This window comes from Silurus meridionalis, chromosome 6 (assembly GCF_014805685.1).
Source record: "Silurus meridionalis isolate SWU-2019-XX chromosome 6, ASM1480568v1, whole genome shotgun sequence".
Taxonomy (NCBI): domain Eukaryota; kingdom Metazoa; phylum Chordata; class Actinopteri; order Siluriformes; family Siluridae; genus Silurus; species Silurus meridionalis.
The window spans coordinates 31,393,380-31,418,390 of NC_060889.1; the positions used below are offsets into that span (position 1 = coordinate 31,393,380).

Here is a 25,011-nt window from a genome sequence, read left to right on the forward strand (position 1 = left end):
GGGGCTCGTCCGGGATATCAGTGTTCGGGTAAGTGCTGATTTGGTATCTTGTCATACTGTTCAATGTGTAGGCACTTACCTCGTATGCTGATATCCATGTTGTGCTGATTTGGTATCTTGTCATACCGTTAAATGTGTAGGCACGCACCTTGTATTCGTAAGCGAACTTGTTGTCGACGTTGTACCATCGTGTAGCGCGTGCTGAACCGTCTCTGCAGTCACAGTAACTTGAGACATCAAAAATTTTATTAAACCGCCTTATCTATCTCGATCTCTGGCCTCCAACCTTTGTGTCCAACCTTTGTGTCTAAAATTGTCAGACAGTTGTACCTATATTGGGTCATGGGTAATTCTGGAACTAAATATCCTAAACCAGATCCTGAGGACGCCCCTCAGGACTGGATGAATCATTGTGGTCTTACCTTTCATACTACCCCCTGGCTAGACAATTTAGCAGGGTGGAATGAACCACAACCTCAATTTCTGACTTATCCTCGTGGTGGTACCTTTAAGTCTGAATACCTGAAGTCTGCACATTCCCAAATTTATGAAGGTTTGGGCGATCCTAACTGGGGTTATTCTTACATGGGTGATAGTTATCAAAAATGGGTAGAAATGAAACCAATCTGGGATGACTATCACTCCATACCAAACTCAAAAAGAGAGCTTAAGTCTCTGCACAAAATCAAAGCAAAGCCAAAACCATCTTTATTGCCAAATGCTCCACCCCCACCCTATCGGGATGGCGGGTTAGTGTCTCCTTCGGTCCCAGAGATCGATCCTCCTCCCAGGCACAAAACCCACACTAATGCGGTATGCGTATGGTCAAAGTCGGCCCGTGGCCTCAAATTACACCCGCCATCGACCGGGAAACTTAGACATTATCAGGGTTCTTCCGTCCCCATCTAAACCTCTGCATTTCGTTGACATGCTAATGAGCTCTACCCACCATAATCAGTTGACAGGCGCAGACTATAGGTTTATCCTTCATGCAGTACTAGGGGACAGTTACGATGAGGTAATGCTTATTGCCGCGGTGCCCAGTTTACACCCTAGGAATGATGAGATTAAAATGGAAACAAAAACGGAGGTGGAAGACGAGGGGGAAAGGTCGAAAAAAAGTAAGAGCAAAACCACCCACTATTATTATCACTGGGCTGAGCAATTTGCTCTCCCAGCGTTAAAAAAAGGAGTTGACCAAATTCCTACTCCAGCGGGCCAATAGAGATCTCTCTCAAGTAACTAACTGTAAACAGGAGAAGGGTGAAACTACTTCCAAATATTTGACCCGATTTAGGGAGACTTGGACTTAATTGGGAGCGATGGAGTTAGAAGACGCAGACAGTAACCCTCTGTTCCTCACAACTTTTATGCATAACTGTTGTTCGGAGTTACAGACAGTCCTGAAGTATCAGCTCACCGATCGTAGTAACATGACGGTTAGACGTTTAGGGGAGAGGGTGCGTACAATGGAAGGTGATGGCAAGTGGCCTGCCTCGCTGTGGCAGGAGACAGTGGTTTTCGGGGTAGAGGAAGAGGAAGGGGAAGGGGAAATATGTCTGGTGCTAACTCCAACCCAAAACGGCTCGGTGTATGTTACTACTGCGGGAAGAAGGGACATTGGGACAATGGGATGAGAGTAAGAACCCCACCAGCTCCCCTCTTCCACCGCCTCCTCCTACAGAACCTAGCCCATTTGCAGGAATGCAAATCAGCCCCTATGACGCATAGGGGTGCCCACAGAGCGTAACCCCTACCATGCTGCATTGTACCTATGAATCCCCTCAGTTAAACGAAATGCCATTTCTCGAACTTTGCATCGATGGCACGGTGTACCCCTTTCTCTTTGATACAAGGGTGACAATGTCAGTGGTAGGCAAACAATATGAGGGACCCATTTCTGGTCATTCCATTAGCTCTGTGGGTATTGAAGGGGTTGAAAAAGAAACACCATTTACTCCATCCATGCTTGTAACTTGTCCTTCCGACACAAATATTTTTCTGCAACATCGTTTTGTTTTTATGCCTGATTGTCCATTTAATCTCTTGGGCCGAGATCTCATGAGCAGGCTGCACATTTCTCTCACCTTCTCTGGCTCTAAACTCACAGTTTTAGTTCCTGATTCTGCTCCTCTGTCATATCTTTCTAACATGAACATTAACGACTGTTTTCTCTCTACCACACAGAAATTACCACTCCCTTCTTCACTGGAAGGATTGCCATCTCTCCTTTGGGCGGAGCATAAGGACGATGTGGGCTTGGTTCATTGTCCTCCTTATGAAGCTAAACTAAAACATTTGCATCCTGTGTTTTTCAAACAGTATCCTCTCTCTGAATCGAAGTTGTAGGGAATAGACAAAATCCTGACCTCTCTGTTACAACAGGGTGTGATCAAGCCGTGTGTGAGTTCATACAACACACCCGTTAATCCGGTTCCTAAGACAGACGGCACTTGGCGCTTTACTCAGGATTTGAGAAAAATAAATGATGTTATGGTTCCTGTTGCACTTGTTGTGCCCGATGTGGCCTCTATTATCGCTTCAATTCCATGCAATCATATACAATTCTCGGTGATTGACTTGTGTTCTGCCTTTTTTAGCGTTCCTGTAGAAGAGCAGATGCAGCCTCTTTTTGCCTTCACGCACAGGGGGCGCCAATATACTTGGACACGTCTGCCACAAGGATTCATTGACTCCCCGGCAGTCTTTTCCGCTGTGGTAAGGGATGCACTCTGTGATCTTGCCCTCCCCTCTGACTCTGTTGTCTTACAGTATGCAGATGATCTCCTGATCTGTGCAGTCTCTGAGGACCTCTGTGAACAAGCTTACCTGTGCCTCCTGCGTCATCTGGCAACTGCAGGACGTGTCAAGGAAAGCGGAACGACAATCTCTCATCAATCCAGGGATGTAACACAACCAGTGACCAGTATGGTTGTCCTTTTTCTCCTAATCGTCAGCCTTGGGGCTGGGATTCCCGCCCAGGCTCACCCACATGACAACACCTTCTGGCAGTACGCCAACTGGACGGCTCGTCAGCACACAGCAGGTCCATGCTATGTGTGTCAGCAGTTACCATCCAAGTCCCTAATACCCAACTCCCGGGACGAGACTGAAATCCTTAATGCTGCCGAATCCACCTGTATGAATGCCTTCTGTCTGAATGATCCTGTAATCCCAAATACTCAGATACACAACCTTACACATCGGGATCGTTGTCTTCTCATTCGTAATAGACCCACTCAGAAACTGATAGACCTCCTGATTGCGGTCACAGTAGCCTGGACCCGTTCCTCGGAGGAGGAACTTTTTAGCCCTACCTCCATAAAACCTCACATTTCAAAAGAGTATGTTTTCCCCTTGTGCTTCCACCGTGATGGACCCATTTCCCTCGGGGTCACCCCCAACCGCCTTTGCGAACATACCTTTTCTGAGTATTTTGTCAATCAAACATGTCCTGACACGCTGTTCTCTGATTCACCCGGGTAATGGCACAGTATATATGTAGCGCTCCCCTCAGTATTCATATTAACTAGGGCAAGGCTTTTGGGTTCTTTTAATGTATTAATTAAATGTGTTAACCCTTATTAACTCAATTTTAAATGTTATCTTGGATTTCCCTTTTAAAATACACACATGAAATGTTTTCCTTACCTAACTGGGACTTCACCTTTCTTAAGTTATAGTATTAATAAAGATTTTAACCATTTGTCTAGGTAGGTCTCTCACAAATAAAATAATAACCTCTTTCCAGGTAAATAATAAAATAACACAACACAAAGTTTCTTAGAAAATATCTCTTAGTTGTTTACTCAAAAAATAAGTTATCTCAAAGGAAATAAACAAATGAAAGAAAAATATAATTGTTCTTTTTAAACCTTCAACATAAAATGTTCCTCTTTTTTTTAAATGAAAATACTATAATTGAATTGTCTCTTTTCTTAACCAACAATGTAAACAATGTCAATACTGTAACATATAAATGCACAGGTTTCAATTTAAACAATGAACTCTCTTTTTAACCTCCTTTTATCACTTCAAAATCACTTAAACCAGACTTTTTTGTGGGCCCACAACACACCTTAATGCAATCTAAAGCCGGCAACCAAATGTATTATAAAACTAAAATACCGTAGCAGGCCTGATGCGTTGCTCGTGTTCGTAGTGGCCCAAAACTTACTGGCCGCTTCACTCGTCAGCGAGCAAACAAAATGAAAGATACCTTGAGATAATGTTTCTGTCCCAGCCTTTCACCAACAGTCACGGGCGCAGTCTCATCATCCGATCAGCATAACAACATGAACTCGTTCTCCTTTTTAACACCACGTTTTTTGGTAAAACTCACGAGTGAAATCCGGGTTGCTTCAAACTCTGTATGAGTCCTCTCTCTGTCTTCAGATCGAAAACAGTAGATAAACTCCTCAAACTGTTCAACTGAGAGTCAAACTTTAACCAGAAAATGTCATTCACTTGTAATGAACTGACTCCAGCATATTCTTCAAAAGCAACTCAGCGTTAGCATTAGCAATAGCACAAAAGTAAACAGTCTTTGAACTTCGTGTAGGAATTCTTCCCGTTTCTCAACATGCACCTTGTCACTCTCCTCATCTGGTTGTCGTGCAAACAATCAGCAGAAACAAGTTACATCTTGGTTTGTGCACTAATAACGTTACTTTTTTCACTCAGAAAATCTCTGTGTCCCCTCACTCGGCTGCTACACGCTGCTCCACCCTCTCTCTCTCTCTCTACCTCCACCTCCTCAAACCCCGACACCTGACTCTACTGCCAATCGTTATTAACCCCATCAATGCTGGTTTAGACAGTTTTCAGAAACACTTTATCTTTTACTCAACACAATAAACAATCATTTTTAAACTGCTTATTACATTAATTTAAACCCTTTTTAAATCACACTATTTATATACTCTTATTAAATGATACTACAAGCATCACTCATTACTCCATGTTTTTTAACTGGGTTACATATAGAACAGAGGATTGGTATTGGGTGTGTGGGAAGCAAGTATATATGTATCTAACGCATAATTGGGGTGGGGTGTGTGCTCTTACCCAATTCGGCTCGTCGTCAAATATATATGGGGACACCTCAACCAAACACAGACCCGGCGGAAATGGTCCGCTGTCTCTGATCCTGCCTTCCCTTCCCCTGAACATCAGCTTAAATCCCGTTTTGTTACGTTTTGGGATGCCTTTTTCCCACAATATGGTATTACCCAGTTGTGGAATAGGATAGAAGTCACCCATTATCGCCTGGCCACTTTCATTAATGAAACCCTCATCGCTGTTGATGGTATACGTACTGAGCTCACTGTTTTGCGCCTGACAACCCTACAGAATAGATTAGCTTTAGATATCCTGCTGGCTGAAAAGGGAGGCGTATGTGCATTGGTGGGGGATAGTTGTTGCACATATGTCCCTGACAACGACGATGAACACGGGGGGTTATAGGGGGGTTATAGGTCAGGCAGTTGAGAAAATGCGCACCACCATGTATTTTTCAATCACCCGTATGCTTTCTGGTTATCAACCCGTCCCTCGTGTTTCCGATTATTATCCTATTCCTATGCGACGTCTGTTAGTTTAAGTTGTGATTTATCCATTCTTATTTATCATGGATAAAACGGGGGAATTGTAAGATATCCTTGATCACTAGTCCTAGATTAGGTTGACCCAGAACACTCAGTTCTCGTCTATATCCGCTCTTTATATGCTTACGCTGTGAAGACACCTTTTGGTATGGCTAATCCTCGCGTTGTTGCTTCTGCTAAACAAATAACATGACCAGATGTGGAGTTATTATCGTTAATCTTTAATCGTACACACAAAGTGGTTCCTTTATTTCTGTTTTAGGCTTATCTTTTGCAGGCCCAACATGACCTTGTGGGATTGTCCCACACACACACACACACACACACACACCTGGCAGCCCTCCCTTTTTCTCTCCATCACTTTGGAAGTATATCTTCATGTGTGAAACAATAAACTTCGGAACTTCTCTCTGAAAGCCGACTTGTGTGTTTCATTAAAACTTCCCCGTGCAGAGGAAAGGCTGAATTCAGGGGTATCCTGTTCAGGGGACAGAAGGCAATCCTGCCCAAGTGGCAGAGGATAAAACATTCCTTACAATATATATATATATATATATATATATATATATATATATATATATATATATATATATATACAGTGGAACCCGGTTATGTCGATGTCCTAGGGGGTTGCCAAAAAGCATCAAGATACCCGATGATTGAGATAAACGAAAATCAATATGGTGGCAATATATTATCGTGCTTGAAATTTCTTTATATACATGATGTGCGTTAATAAATGAGAATGTGCATGCACATGTTTTTTGAGGGGTTTTTTACACAACAGCGTTGCTGCGAATTGTTTAAAGAAGGCATGCTATAAAATGTACATACATGTTTGTTAACTGTCAGGAATCCACCTGCCACGCCCCCTTCAGCGTGACAGGTGCTTTCTCGGCTGCTTTCTCTGAAGCTCACAATCGCGCACATATGGTGCTTGTTTAGCACTCATCACTCAGCTCCTATTTAAACTTCTACACTCTCACCGTCCGTTATTGTTGGTATATGTTGGTTCACGGCGGTCGTTGCACCGCTCATGCATATACCGCTCATGCATATCCTGTTACGTGCCTTCCCACCGGCACTCTCTCAACGGCTGTGCTTTTCTTCCCAAAGCACATCGTGGATTCCCCCGATCCTGCCGTTGTTAATTCTATGCTTTTGCTGCTCATCTCACGTTCCGCGCTGCGCTCCTACCAAGCACTGGGCCACGCTCCTACCAAGCGCCGCGCTGCGCTCCTACCAAGCACGGCTTTCGCCTCCCGTTTATCGCATAACATTGAACAACAAAAGGCATATGTGCCCTAACTAAGCAGAGATTCACCAGTAAACAATACAACACCTATAGCATCTGAAGGCTTGATTTTGCCACCACTTTCGCGAGTTCTTCTGCGGGTGCACAGTGCCGATCGACATAACTGACGTTAAATAGCAGAGTTTTTGTAGCCAATTATATTTATAGAGAAAAAGTCAGGGCATGATCATTTCAGAAAAATTAAATGTGTTTGGGACATCTGCTACTAGCATCGCCAGACATCTAAGCAGAAAATAGACAAACATTGAGACCCAATGAATCCTTGAAAAGATTCACATACGAGTTCAAATGTTCAGCTTGTGCCAACTTAATTTTACATTAATTACCAATAACAATGTGCATTATTTAGTATAAATATAAGGTTTATTTTGCACTCATATGATTTAGTTTATGTTTATTTAGCATTATTTCTAACATAATCATTGCTAATTTCAGTAGAGACCGGTTTAGAAGTATTACAGTTATTAACTTAATATACTTGGAGACAAATATTTGTTGATGAAATTATATACGATGTTGAAAACCATTGAAATTCTGTCAGATTAGAGTGACGCTGCAAAGAGAAAAACACATACAGGATATTTAGAACATGCAATACCATTAGTAGAGTGCACAGGAAACTAAGTTGAGCTGAGACGGAGACAAACTTTAAGCAAGAAAATATAAAAATAGCACTTTCTATAATAGGAGCATTTAGTACCCAATCGTTGGGCACCTTGGCAGTCATCCACTGCTTCTGGTTGGAGCATGTGTTGGTCTTGGAGATGGTCAGGTCATCAATGCACTTGCCGATGTAGCTGTTCACTGTTGCCGTATACTCCTCCAAGTTGATGAAATCGCCGTTGGTTGCAGCTTCCCTGAACATAATAATAATAATAATAATAATATGTTTAATTTATATAGCGCCTTTCCCAAGCTCAAGGACGGTTTACAAGGTACAATATTTCAAGACAGATGAAATATAGTGAACATACATATACATATTCGTCGGACATTTGCCCAGAACGAAGGATCACATGCAGCTGCATAAAATAATAACAGAAGACAACACAAACACAAAAACATACAGTACAAGAGATAGAACTCTACATAGTTCTATCTTAACATGTCCCAGACATGTTCATTCAAAGCAGTCCTGGAGAGCAGACATGGATCCTGCTGGCCAGGTTCTCACCTGCTTTCGAGTTGGTCTTGAACATCTGCTGAGTACTCTGTATGCTGGGATCAGAATAACAGAGATGTGATCTGAGTATGGGGTCAGGGCTTCACCCGGTCTGCGCCCCGGATGTTTGTGTAAACAACATCCAGCATGTTTTCTCCTCTGGTTGAAAAGTTTACATTCTGGTGAAATTTTGGGAGCACAGTCCTGAGATCTGCATAGCTGAAATCTCCACCGACAATCAACAATCCATCAGGGTGTGTGTTTTGTGGTTCGTTATGGTCCTGTAGAGTACACTGAGCCCTCCCTTAGCATTAACACTAGGTGGTTTGCACACTCCAAGCACAATAGAGGTGGTGAATTCCATGGTAAATAAAAAGGTCTGCATCTCAAAACTATAAACTACAACTCTGTCGCTCAGCCACGTCTCAGTGAACACAAAGACACAGCAGTGTCTGTAATCACACCAAGTAGCTTGTCGGAGTCTGATGTAGTCAAATTTGTTGTCCAGGGAGCAGACTTTTGCCAGCATTAGAGATCGTAGAGCAGGCGAGCTAGGGTTAGCTTTCAGTCTAGCACTAGCCCCCGCTCACTTTAATGCTTCCGTTTCCTCGTGCAGTGCTTCCGATTGCCTCTCCCCTGTCTATCTGACGCAGGCGACGCCGAGGTCTGGATGCCTGGTTCTCGAAACACACGGAGGAACCGTAGCTTCTGCCGCAGATCATCGTTTATTGTGTTGTGGAGGTTGTTTCTAAGTTCCTGGAGCGGTGGTACACAGGGACACTGGTTGCTCCGATGTAATGCTGGCTACAAAGTGAAAGTAACACCATTTTGGGTCCGGAGAGGTTGCTGCAAGCTACTGCTGCGCTGTCATCTCCCCTTCATGGACACGATATTTACAAAGTGCTGCATGAGGAAGGCACAGAGCATCCTCAGAGACAAACGCCACCCAGCTTATGATCTGTTTAAATGGATGAACATAGGCTACAACCTGAGACACCACATGCCTGCATGCATGACACACAGGACAATAATGAGATAACATATAAGATGAGATAACAAATGAGATAAAACATATCCTATTCCACAATTCCCCTTCAGAACAGTGTTATGATCAACCACAAGCATGTTAATATAGTGCCATTACTATCTCACTTCTGTTGACAAACATGTGCAATATTACTTATGTATAGTTAACCATGTGCAATATCACATGAATTCCAATGTTCATGTACTGCAAAATCCCTGTGCAATTGCTAATAAACATGAAATTTAAAATCAGAAGGGGTTAGAGCTTGAAAATTAGGGAGCACTGATTAGGAAAGCCAAGATGGGTGGGGTCTCCCGTGAAGTGCTGGGAGGAAGACATTAAGGTTTGTGTAAATGTGGAATGAAGCCAGAGGTGGTGCCTGGATTGGGATGGGCGGTTGGGGCTAGCAAAAGGCGGTTGCTTAACTGCTGGATGGTTGAAGCGAGAGTATTCAGCAATTCAGAATGTCTTTTAGTGAGCTGTACATGAAGAGTCAGCATCGCCTTGTGGTGTTGTAATGGCTGCTCCAGTCATGCCAATGTGGAGAGAAGATCCTGATTGCTCTGACACTCCGATGTGGATTCTGCTCTTCTACTTCTAACAGCTTCTCCCATTAGGGGTCGCCACAGCGGATTATCTATCTCCATACCCCATGTCCTCTACATCTGCCTCTTTCAAACCAACTACTCTGCATGTCTTCCCTCACCACATCCATAAACCTCCTTCTTGGCCTTCCTTTTTTTCTCCTTCCTGGCGGCTCCATACTCAGCATACTCCATGTCCCTCCTCTGCACACTTTCAAACCATCTCAATCAGGCCTCCTCACCTTGTCTCCAAAACGTCCTAGATGCACCGTCCATCTAATAAAGTCATTTTTAATCCTGTCCGTCATCGTCACTCCCAACAACAACCTGAACATCTTCAGCTCTGCTACGTCCTGGTCCACCTCCTGTCTTTTATTCAATGCAACTGTCTCTAAATCATACAACATCACAGGTCTCTCCGCAGTCCTATAACCTTTCCCAAATCACTCTTGGTATCACTCTTCTCCACCCACTCCACACTGCCTGCACTCTTTTCTTCACTTCTCCAACACACTCGCTATTACTTTTCACTGTTGGCCCTAAGGTACCTGAACTCCTCCACCTTCTCCACCTTATTTCCCTGCAACCGCACCCCTCCACTGCCCTCCCTCTCATTCACACACATGTACTCTGTCTTACTCGTACCGACTTTCATTCCCCTTCTCTCCAGCTCTCCAGGTACCTCCACCTCTCCAGGCTCTTCTCAACCTGCTCCCTACTGTCACCACGAATCACAATATCATCCACAAACATCATAGTCCACAGAAACTCCTGTCTGTTTCTCTGTAGTTGTCTTCCTCCTCTCCTTCTCCTCCTTCGGCCAACAGTAGCCCAATTTCCACCGGTACCCTGTTGGCTAACAATACCTGTGGCGGTCGTTGGTAACCCAGGCTTCGATTGATCTGGTATGAATTTCTGATTTGTGATCTGCATATTTGATTTGATTTGGCACGTTTTACCCTGGATGCCCTTCCTAACGCAAACCTCCCCATTTATCCGTGCTTGGGACCAGAACTAAGAGTGACCAGACTTGTGCAAACCAAATGGCTTGGTTGCTGTGGATCCTGCTCAAACAGGGTTATCTGTATGAGAGACAAATGCTCTGAGAAAGTGCAACTGGAGTGGGTGTTGATTCAAATGCAGAGAAAAACTCAAAAGAACATGAGGGGCAAACATAGAGGGCAAAACATAACAAAGGAGCAAATCAAACAACAAACATCCTGGAAAAAAGCAACAAACAGCGATAAATGTCAGGAGGCACAAGACAAGACAACACAGTGAGGAGAATTCAAAACGGAAACGTACAAAAACAAAAGTGTTAGAAGGAAAACAAATTTGGAAAAACTCTCACAAATATAGGTCTAGTTAAAACAAACATCAAGAAGGAAGAGGTTTAAATACAGCTTTACAGAATTTTAGGAGTTAAGGTGACGGTCCGTATTTATTCCTGATTAGCAAGCGACTGTGGCAAGGGAAAACTCCCTCAGATGATATGAGAAAGAAACCTTAAAAGGACCCAGACTCAAAAGAGGAACTTCATCCTTATTTGGGTGACATCAAGTGTGTTATTATAGTCTTTAAACACTACAGAACACTGGAGAGTGAGAACTAACATGAGCACTGGAGTGTGTGATTATGAGTAATGTCCTTTCTACAGCCTTTTACAGTCATTTGTGGTTATAGATCCAGGAGCTACTGAGCAACTCATAAAATAGCTCAACATTTGCGAACATTAAAGAGTCAACATCAGCTTCTTCATGCCAGAGCCTTCAAAAACTCAAGGAGGTCCAATGTCGAAACTTCACACATGTAGTGGGATCCAAATGGCACTGGTACGTCTCTAGATGGTTCAGGATGTTTGCGATAATCTTCACGAGGTGGGATGTGACTGGAGCTGGCAAACCTCAGGAAGCCTCGGGATGGGGAGAGAAAGAGAAGCAGTGGAGAGAAATTAGCGTAGCTGCTGTTCGTGATATTAACAGCACAATTTGATAATGTGCATGTGATCAGATGTTCTGGAGCCCAAGGTTATGATGTGGGACGTGTTATGTGTAGGCTTTGCTAAAAAGATATGTTTTTATTCTGCACTTAAACTGGGAGAGTGTGTCTAAAGCCCCGAACACTGTCAGAAAGACTATTCCAGAGTTTAGGAGCTAAATGTGAAAATGCTCTACCGCCTTTAGTGGACTTTGCTATTCTAGGAACTACTAGAAGCCCAGAGTTTTGAGATCTCAGGGAGCGTGACGGATTGTAGCGTGTTAAAAGATTGGATAGATACATGGGAGCCAAACCATTTAGTGCTTTATAAGTGAGTAGCAGTAGTTTGTAGTCTATTCGAAACTTAACAGGAAGCCAATGTAGGGACGATAAGATTGGGGTTATGTGATCATATTTTCTTGACCTAGTAAGAACTCTTGCTGCCGCATTCTGAACTAACTAAAGCTTGTTTACAGCAGTAATGAGTTCCTGATTCCGGCACAGTATTCTATGATTGGAGGCAGTGACCTGGGCCAAAGAGTTCAGATGAGCCGTAATGTTGTCAGGTTTCCAGATTGCAGAAAAGAGTCTTTAATAAGTGCAGCAGGTATTGAATGTATTTGCTGAATTTGTGTAAGTAGTACACAACAACAATATGCATAAAAATGCTAAACTTACACAATTATGGAAATCACGAGTAAAAAACGCATCCACTGCTGCAAATGAGTGTTTCAGGGGTTGTATTGTTTGTATATGTTTCGGAATAACTTTTGCAAAAAACGTGGTGAATAAAAAAAATCTTGGTTGTAAAAAAACAAATATGGCTGGAAGAAAATAGTGTTACAAAATAAAAGTTAAGGACACTTAATAATCCATATCCTTCTCTTCCTTTCACCCTCTTCTCTCTCTCTCTCTCTCTCTCTCTCTCTCTCTCTCTCTCTCTCTCTCTGTCAAGTTAAACATGCTCCTGAGGCTCCAGTGACCACTGTTCCTGCCCCTCTCCCCTCCGTGGATCTTCACACTTCGTCCAGGCCTGCTTCTGGATAGTGTTCTCTTCGATTGGAGGCCACTGTGTGCAGCTTGGGACAGTTTCTTATCAACGACTTGGATGGTTCCATGAAATTCCGGAGTAAGAATGGGCGCTTTGAGGATGGATTTGACTGTAGTTAATGTCAACAGTCTCCTGCACTGACTCAGGACTACTTTTCGCTTCTGATCATCATACTTTACCCCGCAACATCGTATATCTGCTACAAATGGACATTCGGTGCAACCCAGATGAGGATGGGTTCCCTCTTGAGTCTGGTTCCTCTCAAGGTTTCTTCCATATGCCATCTCGGGGAGTTTTTCCTTGCCACAGTCTCCACTGACTTGCTCATCAGGGACAAACCTACTTATAAAGAACATATTCACTTTCAATCACTACATTATCTGTGTAAAGCTGCTTTGAGACAATGTTCATTGTTAAAAGCACTATACAAATAAAAATGAATTGAACTGAATTGAAAAGAGACCACACACACACAAAAAAAGAAGGCGTTTTATCAGGCTTCAGCATACACTTGTCAGGGAACCACCAGCCATGCCTCCCTCTAAGGCTCACACTCTCAATCAGCCTCTCCCTGCTCTAATCACCTACACCTGTTCCCCATTTACCTTTTTTTCTTTATAAGGTCCCGATTCGCCCTCATGCACTGTTGGAGCTACTGGGTCTCATGACAGAGCCTACTGGGTGGCCTACCACGTGTGGGCCCTGTACTTCAATGCTCCTGGCTACTTGTCAGATAAAGAGCCCAAAATAAGTTTGTGTTTGCATGTTAAGAGTTAATAAAGACATTGTTGTTTACTCCTGGTTTCTGACGCCTGGTCTATATGCGTGAGAGAAGATCCGACCTAAACAGCACCTACCTCGATGGATTACCAACCTGTGGCAATCATGGATCCATTCGAGGTATTTGTCACTGCTCTCTGGGAGGCATTTGCACCGGCTCCAGCTCATGCTAGCGCGGCTGCACCGCGCACCTCCTATAGTCTGATCGCACTTTCGGCTTCCTACTCCGGCGAAGCGGCCGAGTGCAGCGGCTTCCTGCGAAGCGTCAGCCTCTACATCGAGATGCAACCTGACAGATTTCCCACCGAACGCTCCAAGGTCGCGTTCCTATTCTTGCTACTGACTGATATGGCTCCATCATGGGCCAGCATGGTGTAGAAGGCCAATTGGGACATCCTCTGTGCATACTCTCTTTTTACCAGGCACTTTGCTGGAGTCTTCTGGGAGGCAATAACGGACCACCACTACAGCCCCCAACCCTCCGGAAGGGTCTTGGACTGGACGGCCGATGTCCTGGGAAACCAGAGCCCCAGGCTATCCAGCTTTTCACCAGGAGCCCGGCTGTCCAATCTGGCTGTCCCGGCAGCCTACTAAATCCCCAGTCTCCAAGCCCCACTGAGTACACCGCCCAGCATCCAATCAACACTAGGGGCATCGCCCAGCCGTTGTAACTCACTGGGGGTGCTCCTCAGTTCTTTAGTTCCACTGGGGGTGTTCCTCTGGCAGAAATATTTTATTGGGGCCGCCCTGCTCCCGAGCCCCGAGGAGCGTGCAGCACTGCTGGCGGGCAGCGACGATGGCATCGCACCGGCGCCTGGCTGGGACAAGGTGCTGTTGCATTCCAGAGTCCCTCCGAGTGTGCCGTTGCGGCTCGGAGACCGGCCGAGGGCGCCGCTCTGCTCCAGAGTCCCGCTGAGGGTGCCGATCCGCTCCAGAGTCCCGCCAAGAAGAGGGGGCTGTCGCGCCTCGGACATCCGAAGAGGGTGCCGGCGTGCTTCGGATATCCTCAGAGTGCGCCACTGCACCTCAGACATCTACAGAAAGCGATGCCCCTCTACCCCAGACCTCCGCCGGGGGCGTCACTCCACCTCAGACCTTTCCTGGCCTCAAAGGTGTTCCACCCAGTGGCAGTTCGCAGCAAGCACCGCAGTACCTGCCACTGGCATCGGACCTTCCTCATGTCCCAGGTGGTGTAGGCCTGTCCAAGACTCAACCTTAGGAGGGCAGTGTATTCCTCATTACACGGTGCCCGTCCCTCCTCAGCCCCACCAGGAGGTCAGGCTGTTAACTCTACCACAGGATGTGCTTTAGGGCTTAGCCACATCCAGCCGGTGTTTTAGCAGATGAAGGAAACCCGCCTCATCTCAGGAGGCTCCAACAGCTTCAGGGCACTGCTCCAGACACTCTGGATGGGCCAGAGACCAGCCTTCAGAGGCTGGTTCCCTTTAGAGACTTTCTGGCAGCCTGTTCAGTGGGCCCTACGCAAAGTAGAGAATGGCTTATCGATTCATTTCGGGTCCTGTCCTCCATGTTTTAACAAGGTGTGTCCTTCTCTGGTGGATTAACCTTTTTCATAACTAAATTCAAAAGATATATGTAAAAATGCTTTATAACTTTAGCATAACTTCAATCTTTATTCTGAATTAAATATTTTGTTACAGATGCAAATGGAGCAGGATTGTGCTGTTTTAAGTTTCATAAAATCCCGGTGCCTGCAGCGATCGTTGCCAATGTTGAAGAAACGAGATTTGATTATACACTAACTGGAGTCATGTATGATTTTAACCTGCTATTTTTTGCGGGGGTAATTTAAATAATGTGATTTTCAGACCACAGTTCTACCCTGATCTTTATCTTCTTTCCCCTACAGTCTTACAACTAATAAAGAATATCAGATTTGTGCAGACCCTGGGGTGGACTGGGTGAAGGAGGTCATCAAAATGAAAGCAGCAACTTTGTCTTAAACATCAGATTCAAATATGATTAAAATGTTGTTTAAAAGCCAATTGATGTCCTGCCTAACAGGAACAACTTTTTTATATATCAGACACACACCTGTAACTAGTAATTGATTATTATCGATTGCTGGTTATTAATATTTTCAAACAAAATAAATTAATAGCTCACAGACTTTTGGTTTGCTTTTTGAATTATGTATTTTTTAGAAAAATAATAAAGGAGGCTACAAAGCTTCTTTTTCCTTCTGCAATGGAATGATCTATATGTAATTATTATTAGAATATTGAAACAAAATTAAAAAGGGGTTGGATGTGACCAGTATCAGAAACCAGATGAAATGGTGGTGAAACGTATGTTACTAAATGGATTTAATAATAAGGATAGGGAAAAATGTGCTTCAACAAAGTACTGAGCAAAGGCTGTGTTATATTTATGTATGTGTGATCTTTTTTTTCCTTCGAATTTTTATGTTTAATAAATTTGCAAGATTTGAAACTAATTTCTTTTATGTTGTCATTATGGGGTATTGTTTGTAAAATGTTAAGAAAAATAATTAATTTAACCTATTTTGGAATAAAGCTGTAACATAACAAAATGTGGAAAAAGAGAGATGTATGTAGAGAGAGAGAGAGAGAGAGAGAGTGAGTGAGAGTTGACTATAATAGCTAAATAGAACAGTTTATTGTATTTTAGGCAATTATATTTGTAGAGAAAAAGTGATCTCAGAAAAACTGAGTCTGCCTATGCAATGTGTTTAGGACGTCCGCTACTAGTGTAGCCAGACATCAAAGCAGAAATTGGACAAACATAGAAACCCCATGAATCCTTGAAAAGATGCACTCAGCTTAATTTTACAATAATAACCAGTAACATTGTGCATTATTAAGCATAAATATACGCTTTATTTTGTAGTCATTATGTAGTTTATGTTTATTTAGCATTATTTCTAACATAATCATTGGCAATTTCAGTAGAGACAGGTTTAGAAGTATTATGTCAGGCTGGAAGAAACTGAGGCGGAAACTGTAGTAGGTTAAGTAAGTTTTAATAAGGTCAAAACCCTGAGCCGTACGTGAGAAAGAGATAGCAGATTATCTGTGGTACGCCCGAAGTGCTGAGGACATTTCCATGGTATCCATGGAAGTCCTCCCAGCATAACGTGCAATAATGGGCGAGTGACTCTAGGATGGGAGTTTATAAAGGTGAGTGTGTAACAAGTGCCAGGTGTTTGAGATCAAGGACGGGAGCAGCATGACAGCCACCAAAGGGGGTGTGGCAGGTGGATCCCTGACATTGCCCCCCCTCCAGGGGCAGCACCTGACACCCCAAACCCACCTACAGCAGGTGGGCCAGGGCACTCTGAGGAGGGCCTTGTCATCCATCCAGGGTTGAAGAGGTGAAGGACGCCCACTACCTGCCGAGGGCGTCGCTCGGTTTCTGGACTCCACTGAGGCCGTCGCTCCACTCCAGACCCCTGCAGAGGGGTCGCTCCACTCCAGACCTCCGTAGTGGGCATGGTGTAGAGGAACTGTGCGACTGTTCCTCTACACCATGCCCTGCGACTGTGGTGTAGAGGAACTTGGGACCGTGGCATCACTTTCTGATGAGCATGGAAGTGACCTGTTGCCTTCAAAGGGATCTTGGGCTGCGACAGGGCTTAAAGAAGGGTTTTGGAGCATGGCTTCGCCCTCGGAGAGACCTGGCAGAATGATGGTGCTTCCGCAAAGGCTTTGGATCGCCCTCAGAGGAACCTGGAATTACCCTTTTGCCTTCAAAGGGGTCCTGAAGCGCAATAGAGCTCTCGGCAGAATTTTGGACCGTGACGTAGCCTCCAAAGGACCTTGGGACCGTCATGTCATTTTGAAAGGGGTCCTGAACTGCTGTGGCGCTTTCAGCGGAGTCTTGAAGTGCTATGTCGTTGCGGGAGGGACTGTGAAGCGCAACAACGCTTTTAGAGAGACCTTGAAGCATGATGTCTTCAGGGGCACTTGGAGGCAAGACGTTGCCTTCAGAGGGACTTGGCGGTGAGACATTGCCTTCAGAGGGACTTGGAGGCGAGACGTCGCCTTCAGAAGGACTTGGAGGTACAACGGGCCATCCGGAGGGGTTTGGCGACAACGTTCTGTTTGTGTCGCTCTCCGGCAGCAGTATACGCTTCTTTTAGAGGCCTGCCGGCGGTACAACGTCCCTATAGTGGCCAGGCAGCCGTACAATGTCCCTTTTGTGCCCAGGCGGTGGTACAACGTCCCCTTCACGGCTAGGTGGCGGTACAATGTCCCTCTTGCGCCCGGGCGGCGGTACGATGTCCTTTTGCCGGCCGGTCGCCGGTACAACGCGCTTGGCGGAACACTGGGCTGGAGCAACACCCTCGGCGGAGCACTGGAGCTGAGTGACGTGCTCGGAGGTGCACCGGAGTTGAGCGGAGCACTTGGAGGAACTCCGGAGCAGAGCGGAGCGCTCGGCGGAACACTGGAGCGGCGCGCTCGGCGGAGTGCAGGAGCGGAGCGAAAAACACATACAGGATATTTAGAACATGCAAAACCACTTGTAGAGAAGTGCACAGGAAACTAAGCTGAGCTGAAACAGAGACAAACTTTAGGCAAGGATATATAAAAAGAGCAGGTAATCCTAAAGCACTGAGAAATTTATTCTAAAGTTAATTAAAGCAGAGGTTTGAAAAAGTGTGATGTTTTTTAGTCAAGGTGTGATGAAAGCAAGAATTTTTTTTTTTAAAGTGTAAACACGAGATATTGAGAGAAAAGATGTGAAAACAACGTTATGTTTTTGAAGTATACAAAGATATGTATACTAAAAATGAAAGAAGGTAAAAGATAATTTCAATTTAAAAAAGATTGATTTACTAGAATGTGTGTAAGTAAATAGGAGGAAGTCTCTGAGATTATTAGTGAATGCAAATTGTTAATAAGGAGTTATTTGAAAAAAATATATAAAAGAAGTTTAGGGTGTAAAAAATTAAAAGAGGGGATTTCTTTTTACTTGATATCGCACTTGATGGCGACAGCTGACGTGTGTCATTGGAATTTAATAGTGGACAGACAGGTGGCATGGCAGGCCGGTCCCACTTAGAAATAGTGCCTTTGAACCATTCAATAATTGGGTTATTGTAGACAAGCCAGGAGTGTCTTTCTGCTCAGGCACAGAGTCTGAGTTCTGACATATTTGGGAATGAGGGAGCTAAAGATGGTTTCTGGTTTCAACTGGAACTTTCAACAACTGAAGCGCCTCCATACGTTGAGAAATGTAAATTTGCAGGCAATAAATTTGGTGAGTGACCCACTCTTGACCTAAGGGACTGCTGTCCAACACAGTTATGATCTTGATTTAGCTTGGGATAAATCTACAGGCATTTAGCAGGTGTGGTGTCCATGAAGTTGCCCAGAGAGGTACAGTACAGCCTAAGGTTAAAAGATCCCCATCACAGTCTCCTCCTGGCTGCGACCGTTCTGGCATTTCCCGAGATCTCTGACAGCAACAGTGAAAGTGGTCAGCTGACCACAATATAGACAACACTGCTTCCTCATGCAACAATCATTCTGGAAGCATACCCTGAAAGCTTTCTAGTTCTTACCACTCCATGCTGCCAAGGTGCTGAACTGAATAATCTACTCTAAAACACTGCAGGTCCCTTGATGGAGTGTAAGTAGTCTCTTGGATGATTGGACTTTGCCCAAAAGGAGGCTGATATCTCATAACTAGTAAATATGTGAGTTACTTCATAATAAAATGATAAACATACGCCTTCTAAAGTTAGAATTAAAGTACTGAGAAAAACATTATGGAAGAAAATGATTATTTTGAGTGTAGCAGAGCTAATGAAATGCATGGTCAAGGAAGAAGAAGCTCATTTAGATTATCTTTCATACTCATTATTATTATTATTATTATTTGTTTTGACCTAAGTTAAAGTTTAATTAACATACACATTTGCAAAAATATATTAAAGTACTGAAAACAGGATTTTGTATAAATAAAATGGTTAAAGATGCTTTTAATTTCTTCTGAATGGTGGAAGGAAAGAGGTCAGGAGGCCTCTAATATAAATTTTGCCTAGGACCTCCAAATGTCTAGAACCATCTCTGAGTACAGTTACCAAACCACACAACTACTTTAAATGCTCTCTAATGTGCATGTGTAGATGTTTCTCAGGCAGTCATCTCAGGAACTAAACATTGATCTCAGGTGGTTGTTTTGTGTTCCATGAAAAGGTTGTGTCTGCAACACTCTGTCCATCCTGGAATCTTCTAGCTGCAAGCGCTTTTTTTACTGTAATTTGCAGATTAGGAGCAGTGTGAAATCCATCTCATTTGCCATGCTGATGTTTAGGTTGTGAGAGTATAATATTTAATACCAATGATCTGTAATTAAAAATATATATAACGTAGAAGTTATTTTTGTCACATTCAATGTTGTTTTAACATGTTTATATTTAAGCTTATTTGACTTAATTTTTTATGTGTGCGTGTGATTAAACACAGTTCTGGTAAAGTGTGAATTTGAAATATTAGATCTGTATCATTTTAGATACCAACCACAGTTCTAGATGAAGAAGTGGTGGTGGTGGTGGTGGTGGTGGTGGGAGATTTTCTTACTTACTCAAAGAGGAAACTTTTTATCTTCAAACTGTCCTCCTACCCACCCACCTCACCACACACACTCTCCCTCCTCCTCTGATTGCTTTATAAACCCAGTGTGGAGATCTTATATACTAAATTGTACAAAGTAGACCTAGTCTAGTGTACATTTATAATAACATCTAAACGATCGTCTCCTTCAGCAGCAGCCATGTTCTGCCGTTCTCTTCTGCTGGTTCTCCTGGGGCTCTCCTGCCTTCAGTCCTTCACCATGGCACAGAGTAAGATTTGTATTTATTTATTTTAAATATGGCGATTAACCTTTTATCATAACTAAATTCAAATGATGTGTGTAAAATGCTTTATGACTTTAACATAACTTCAATCTATATTCTGAAATAAATGAGAAGATAAGGAAATATTTTGTTACAGATGCAAATGGAGCAGTATTGTGCTGTTTTGAGTTTCATAAAAGCCCGGTGCCTGCAGCGATCGTTGCCACTGTTGAAGAAACGAGATTCGACTGTACACTTCCTGGAGTCATGTATGATTTTAACCTGCTACTTTTTTTTAGATAATTTAAATAATGTGATTCACAGACCACAGTTCTACCCTGATCTTTATCTTCTTTCCCTTACAGTCTTACAACAAAAAAAGGATATCGGATTTGTGCAGACGCTGAGGTGGACTGGGTGAAGGAGATCATCAAAAGTAAAACTTTGTCTTAAACATCAGATTCAAATTTGATTAAAATGTTGTTTAAAAGCAAATTGATGTCTTGCCTAACAGGAACAACTTTTTTATATATCAGACCTGCACCTGTAAATGTAACGCTCACAGCCTCTGGGTTTGCTTCATTGAATAAAGTCTTTTTGCAAAACTAAAAAAGCTACAAAGCTTCTTTTTCCTTCTGCAATGGAATGATCTATATGTTATGATCATGGAAAGATTGAAACAAAACCTAGAAAGTGGTTGAATGTGATCAGTTTTAGAAACCAGATGAAATGATTGTGGAACATGTGTTAGTAAATGGATTTAATAATAAGAATGGGGAAAACTGCCCTTCTCGAGGCTGTAATTGGTGCCAAAGGAGCTTCAACAAAGTACTGAGCAATGGCTGTGAATTTTTATGTATGTGTGATCTTTTTTCCCTTAATTTTTTATTTTTAATAAATTTGCAAAGATTTTAAACAAATTTCTTTCATGTTGTTATTATAGGGTATTGTTTGTAAAATGTTAAGGAGAATAATTAATTTAACCTATTTTGGAATAAAGCAGTAACATAACAAAATTTGGAAAAAGAGAGATGTATGTAGAGAGAGAGAGAGAGGGTTAAATATAATAACTAGACTATAATAGCCAAATAGAGCAGTTTATTGTATTTTAGGCAATTATATTCGTAGAGAAAAAGTCAGTGCATGATCTTCTCAGAAACACTGAGTCTGCCTTTACAATGTGTTTGGGACATTTGCTACTAGCGTGGCCGGACATCTAAGCAGAAAATAGACAAACATTGAAACCCCATGAATCCTTGAAACAATGCACTCATTTTACATTAATAACCAATATCATTGTGCATTGTTTAGTATAAATATAAGGTTTATTTTCTAACATAATCATTGCCAATTTCAGGTAAGACAGGTTTAGAAGTATTACAGTTGTTAACTAGATATACTTGGAGAAAAATAGTTGTTGTTGAAGAAATTATATACTATGTTAAAAATCACTGAATTTCTGGCAGATTAGAGTGATGGTGCAGAGAGAAAAACACCTACAGGATATTTAGAACATGCAAATCCACTCGTAGAGAAGTGCACAGGAAACTAAGCTGAGCTGAGACAGAGACAAACTTTAAGCAAGAATATATAAGAAGAGCAGTTAATCCTAAAGCACTGAGATATTTAAATAATCCAAAGTTAATTAAAGCAGAGGTTTGAAAAAGTATGATGTTTTTTAGTCAAGGTGTGATGAAAGCAAGAAATGTTTGTTGAAAAAAGTGTAAACACGAGGTATTGAGAGAAAAGATGTGAAAACAACGTTATATGCTTTTGATGTATACAAAGATATGTATACTAGAAATGAAAGAAGGTAAACGAGACCTCCAATTCAAAAAGAGCGAATTACTATAATGTGTGTAAGTAAATACGAGGAAGTCCCTGAGATTATCAGAGTATGCAAATTGTTGATAAGGAGTTATTTGAGAAAATGTGAAAAGAATTTTAGGATGTAGAGAATAAAAAGAGGGGATTTATTTTTACTTGATATCGCACTTGATGGTGACAGCTGACTTGTGCCATTGGAATTTATTGGTGGACAGACAGGTGGCATGGTAGGCTTCTTACTTAAAATAAGAAGTGGTTGCAGCTCGAAAGTAAGGGAGCACTCAGTGAAGGAGCCAAGATGGGCAGGGTCTCCCGTGAAGTGCTGGAAAGGAAGACATTAAGGTTTGTGTACATGTGGAACAGAGCCGGAGGTGGTGCCTGGATTGGGATGGGTCTTGGGGCTAGCGAAAGGCGTTGCTTAGCTGCTAGATGGTTGAAGCGAGAGTATTTAGCAATTTAGAGTGTCTGTTGGTGAGCTGTACATGAATAGTCAGCACGGCCTTGTGGTGTTGTAACTGCTGCTCCTGTCATGCCAATATGGAGAGAAGATCTTGACTGCTCTGACACTCCGCTGTCGATCCTGCTCTTCTACTTTCGGCTTCTCCAATTATGGGTCACCACAGCGGACCTTTTACATTGTAGAAGAACTAATAGAATGTCATCGTCAAGGAAGAAGAAGCTCATTTAGATTATGTTTCATACTTTTTTTTTTTTAGTGTGACCTTAGTTAAAGTTTAATTAACATACACATTTGAGAAAATAGATAAAAGTACTGATAACAGGTTTTGTATAAATTAAATGGTTAAAGATGGTTTTTATTTATTCTGAATGGTGGAAGGAATAAGGTCAGGAGGCCTCTAATATAAATTTTGCCTAGGGCCTCCAAATGTCTAGAACCATCTCTGAGTACGGTTACCAAACCACAAAACTACTTTAAATGCTCTCTAATGTGCATGTGTAGATGTTTCTCAGGCAGTCACCTCAGGAACTAAACAACACGGAGCCGCGTGCTCTAAAGAACTTAGGGACAGAGCTGTGCGCTCTGAAGAACCCTGGAATGGAGCCGCGCGCTCTGAAGAACCTTGAAACTGAGCCGCGTGCTCTGGAGAACTCTGGGACGGAGCCATCTTACACTTGAGGGGGGCTATAGTGGAGGTCCGCCATATTCTTCCCAAACATCTCCAGGAGAAGCCCGATGAAGTTGGTGTACGAGCCAAAATCGCCTCCTTTGGTGATTCACAGTGCACTGGCTTTTGAAAGAGCATCACCAGCCAGAGGCAAACAGGGTAATGCAGAGAGGCAGAGGGGCAGAGCAAAAACATAAACCAAAAAACAGTCCAGAATCTAAACCAGGTAACTAGGCAGAGCAGAACTGAGATCAGGAACCGGATCAGAAACCAGGGCAGGCGAGAGGTGCGGGAAAAACGGCAAGATAGCCACCGACCCGGAAGTGCGCACCGCAAAACCGGAAGTGTATGGCGTGAAACCGGTAGTGCGCGCAGAGTGCCCGGGAGATACTGACAATATCAGTAGATCTGTGGTCTGAAGTGGTACAGTCTGTGGTCAGTGGAGCAGTGATAGAGTGCTAGGGGGTGGAGCAGTGGGCCAGCGGTAGAGGATCCGAAGGATCAGTGGAATTATACAGTTGATATTCCATGTTTAGAGATCAGAGAGATGTTCAGGAAAATCAATTAATCCTGTTGAATGATGTTTTATTCCAATACAACAGCTAAGCAAATCCCAGGGAAAGGCTCATTTCACAGCATGATATCTATTGTAGAAGAGATCATCAGGGATTCCTTTCATTCTTCCGAATCAGTTACATTTTAGACCTCCATCTTTCCTATACACAAATTAGCTTTTGAGATGACTTACTGCAGTCCCATCAAAAGTGCACATTCAACATGAATTTATACACTCAGTGTCAGTGTCAGTGTGTGAACCTGGAGGTAGATGGTTAATCAGATCTCATAAGTGTGAACAGTGAGTGGAAAGAGTGAGATTGAGCCCTAATGACTAACACTGCTGGAATCACTACCTTTTAGCTTGTAGTTTAGAAACAGTGTGCGATTCATCATATTGGTTTTGCTCATGTTAAGGTTGTGAGACTGTTAATGTCAGATATTTATGTAACAGCAAGTGGCTGTGGTTACTCCCAGAGCTTCATGCAAATTAATAATTTTGTAACCAGGGAAAACAGTAACAAGAGAATGGATTTAACAGCTCACAGGTTTTATAAAGGCTGAGTCAGTACATCAGAATCAGAAATAGCTTTATTACATACATAAGTATGTTTACACACACAAGGAATTTAACTTGGCATCAAAAGCTTCCAGTGCAGGAGAAGTACAGACATAGTGTAACAGAATAGTAAACCAGACAGTTGAATTATGCAATATAAACAGATTATATATAATTTAAATGAATGCACAGATGTTATTTACAAGTGTGCAGTTTACAAATGGATTATATGTATAAATGTGTCAGTTATGATGGACAATGTGTAGTTATGAATATTTTAATAGTTATGCTGATTATTGCCTGTGGGGAAAAAACTGTTTTGTGCCTGGCTGTTCTGGTGGACAGTGCTCTGTAGCGCTGACCAGAAGACAACAGTTCGAAGAGAGAGTGGGCTCAGTAACAATAAAAGGTTCTTGACTTGACTTGACTTGTGTGGGACCAAAGTGATTTTCTTAGCCCTTTTCTCCACTCTGGATAAGTAAAGATCTTGGAGATTGAGCAGTAGGGCACCAATAATCTCTCAGCAGTCCTGACTGTCTGCTGTAGCCTCTTGATGTCTGATTTGGTAGCTTAACCAAACCAGACATTTATAGATCTCCACAGGACAGACTCAAT

General features: G+C 42.8%; 1 protein-coding gene across 4 annotated transcripts in view; it reads left to right on the top strand.

The window, feature by feature from the left end:
* The window catches only part of LOC124387974 (C-C motif chemokine 18-like), a 31,809-nt gene extending 16,266 nt beyond the window's left edge, over positions 1–15,543 (top strand). For all 4 annotated transcript variants that reach the window (XM_046852597.1, XM_046852601.1, XM_046852598.1 and 1 more), the window contains exons 4-5: positions 15,164–15,275; positions 15,373–15,543. In XM_046852597.1, coding sequence (XP_046708553.1) covers positions 15,164–15,275; positions 15,373–15,466 — 206 coding nt within the window. In that variant the 3' untranslated portion in view covers positions 15,467–15,543. The remainder of the gene's footprint in view (positions 1–15,163; positions 15,276–15,372) is intronic.
* Positions 15,544–25,011: the final 9,468 nt, after the last annotated feature.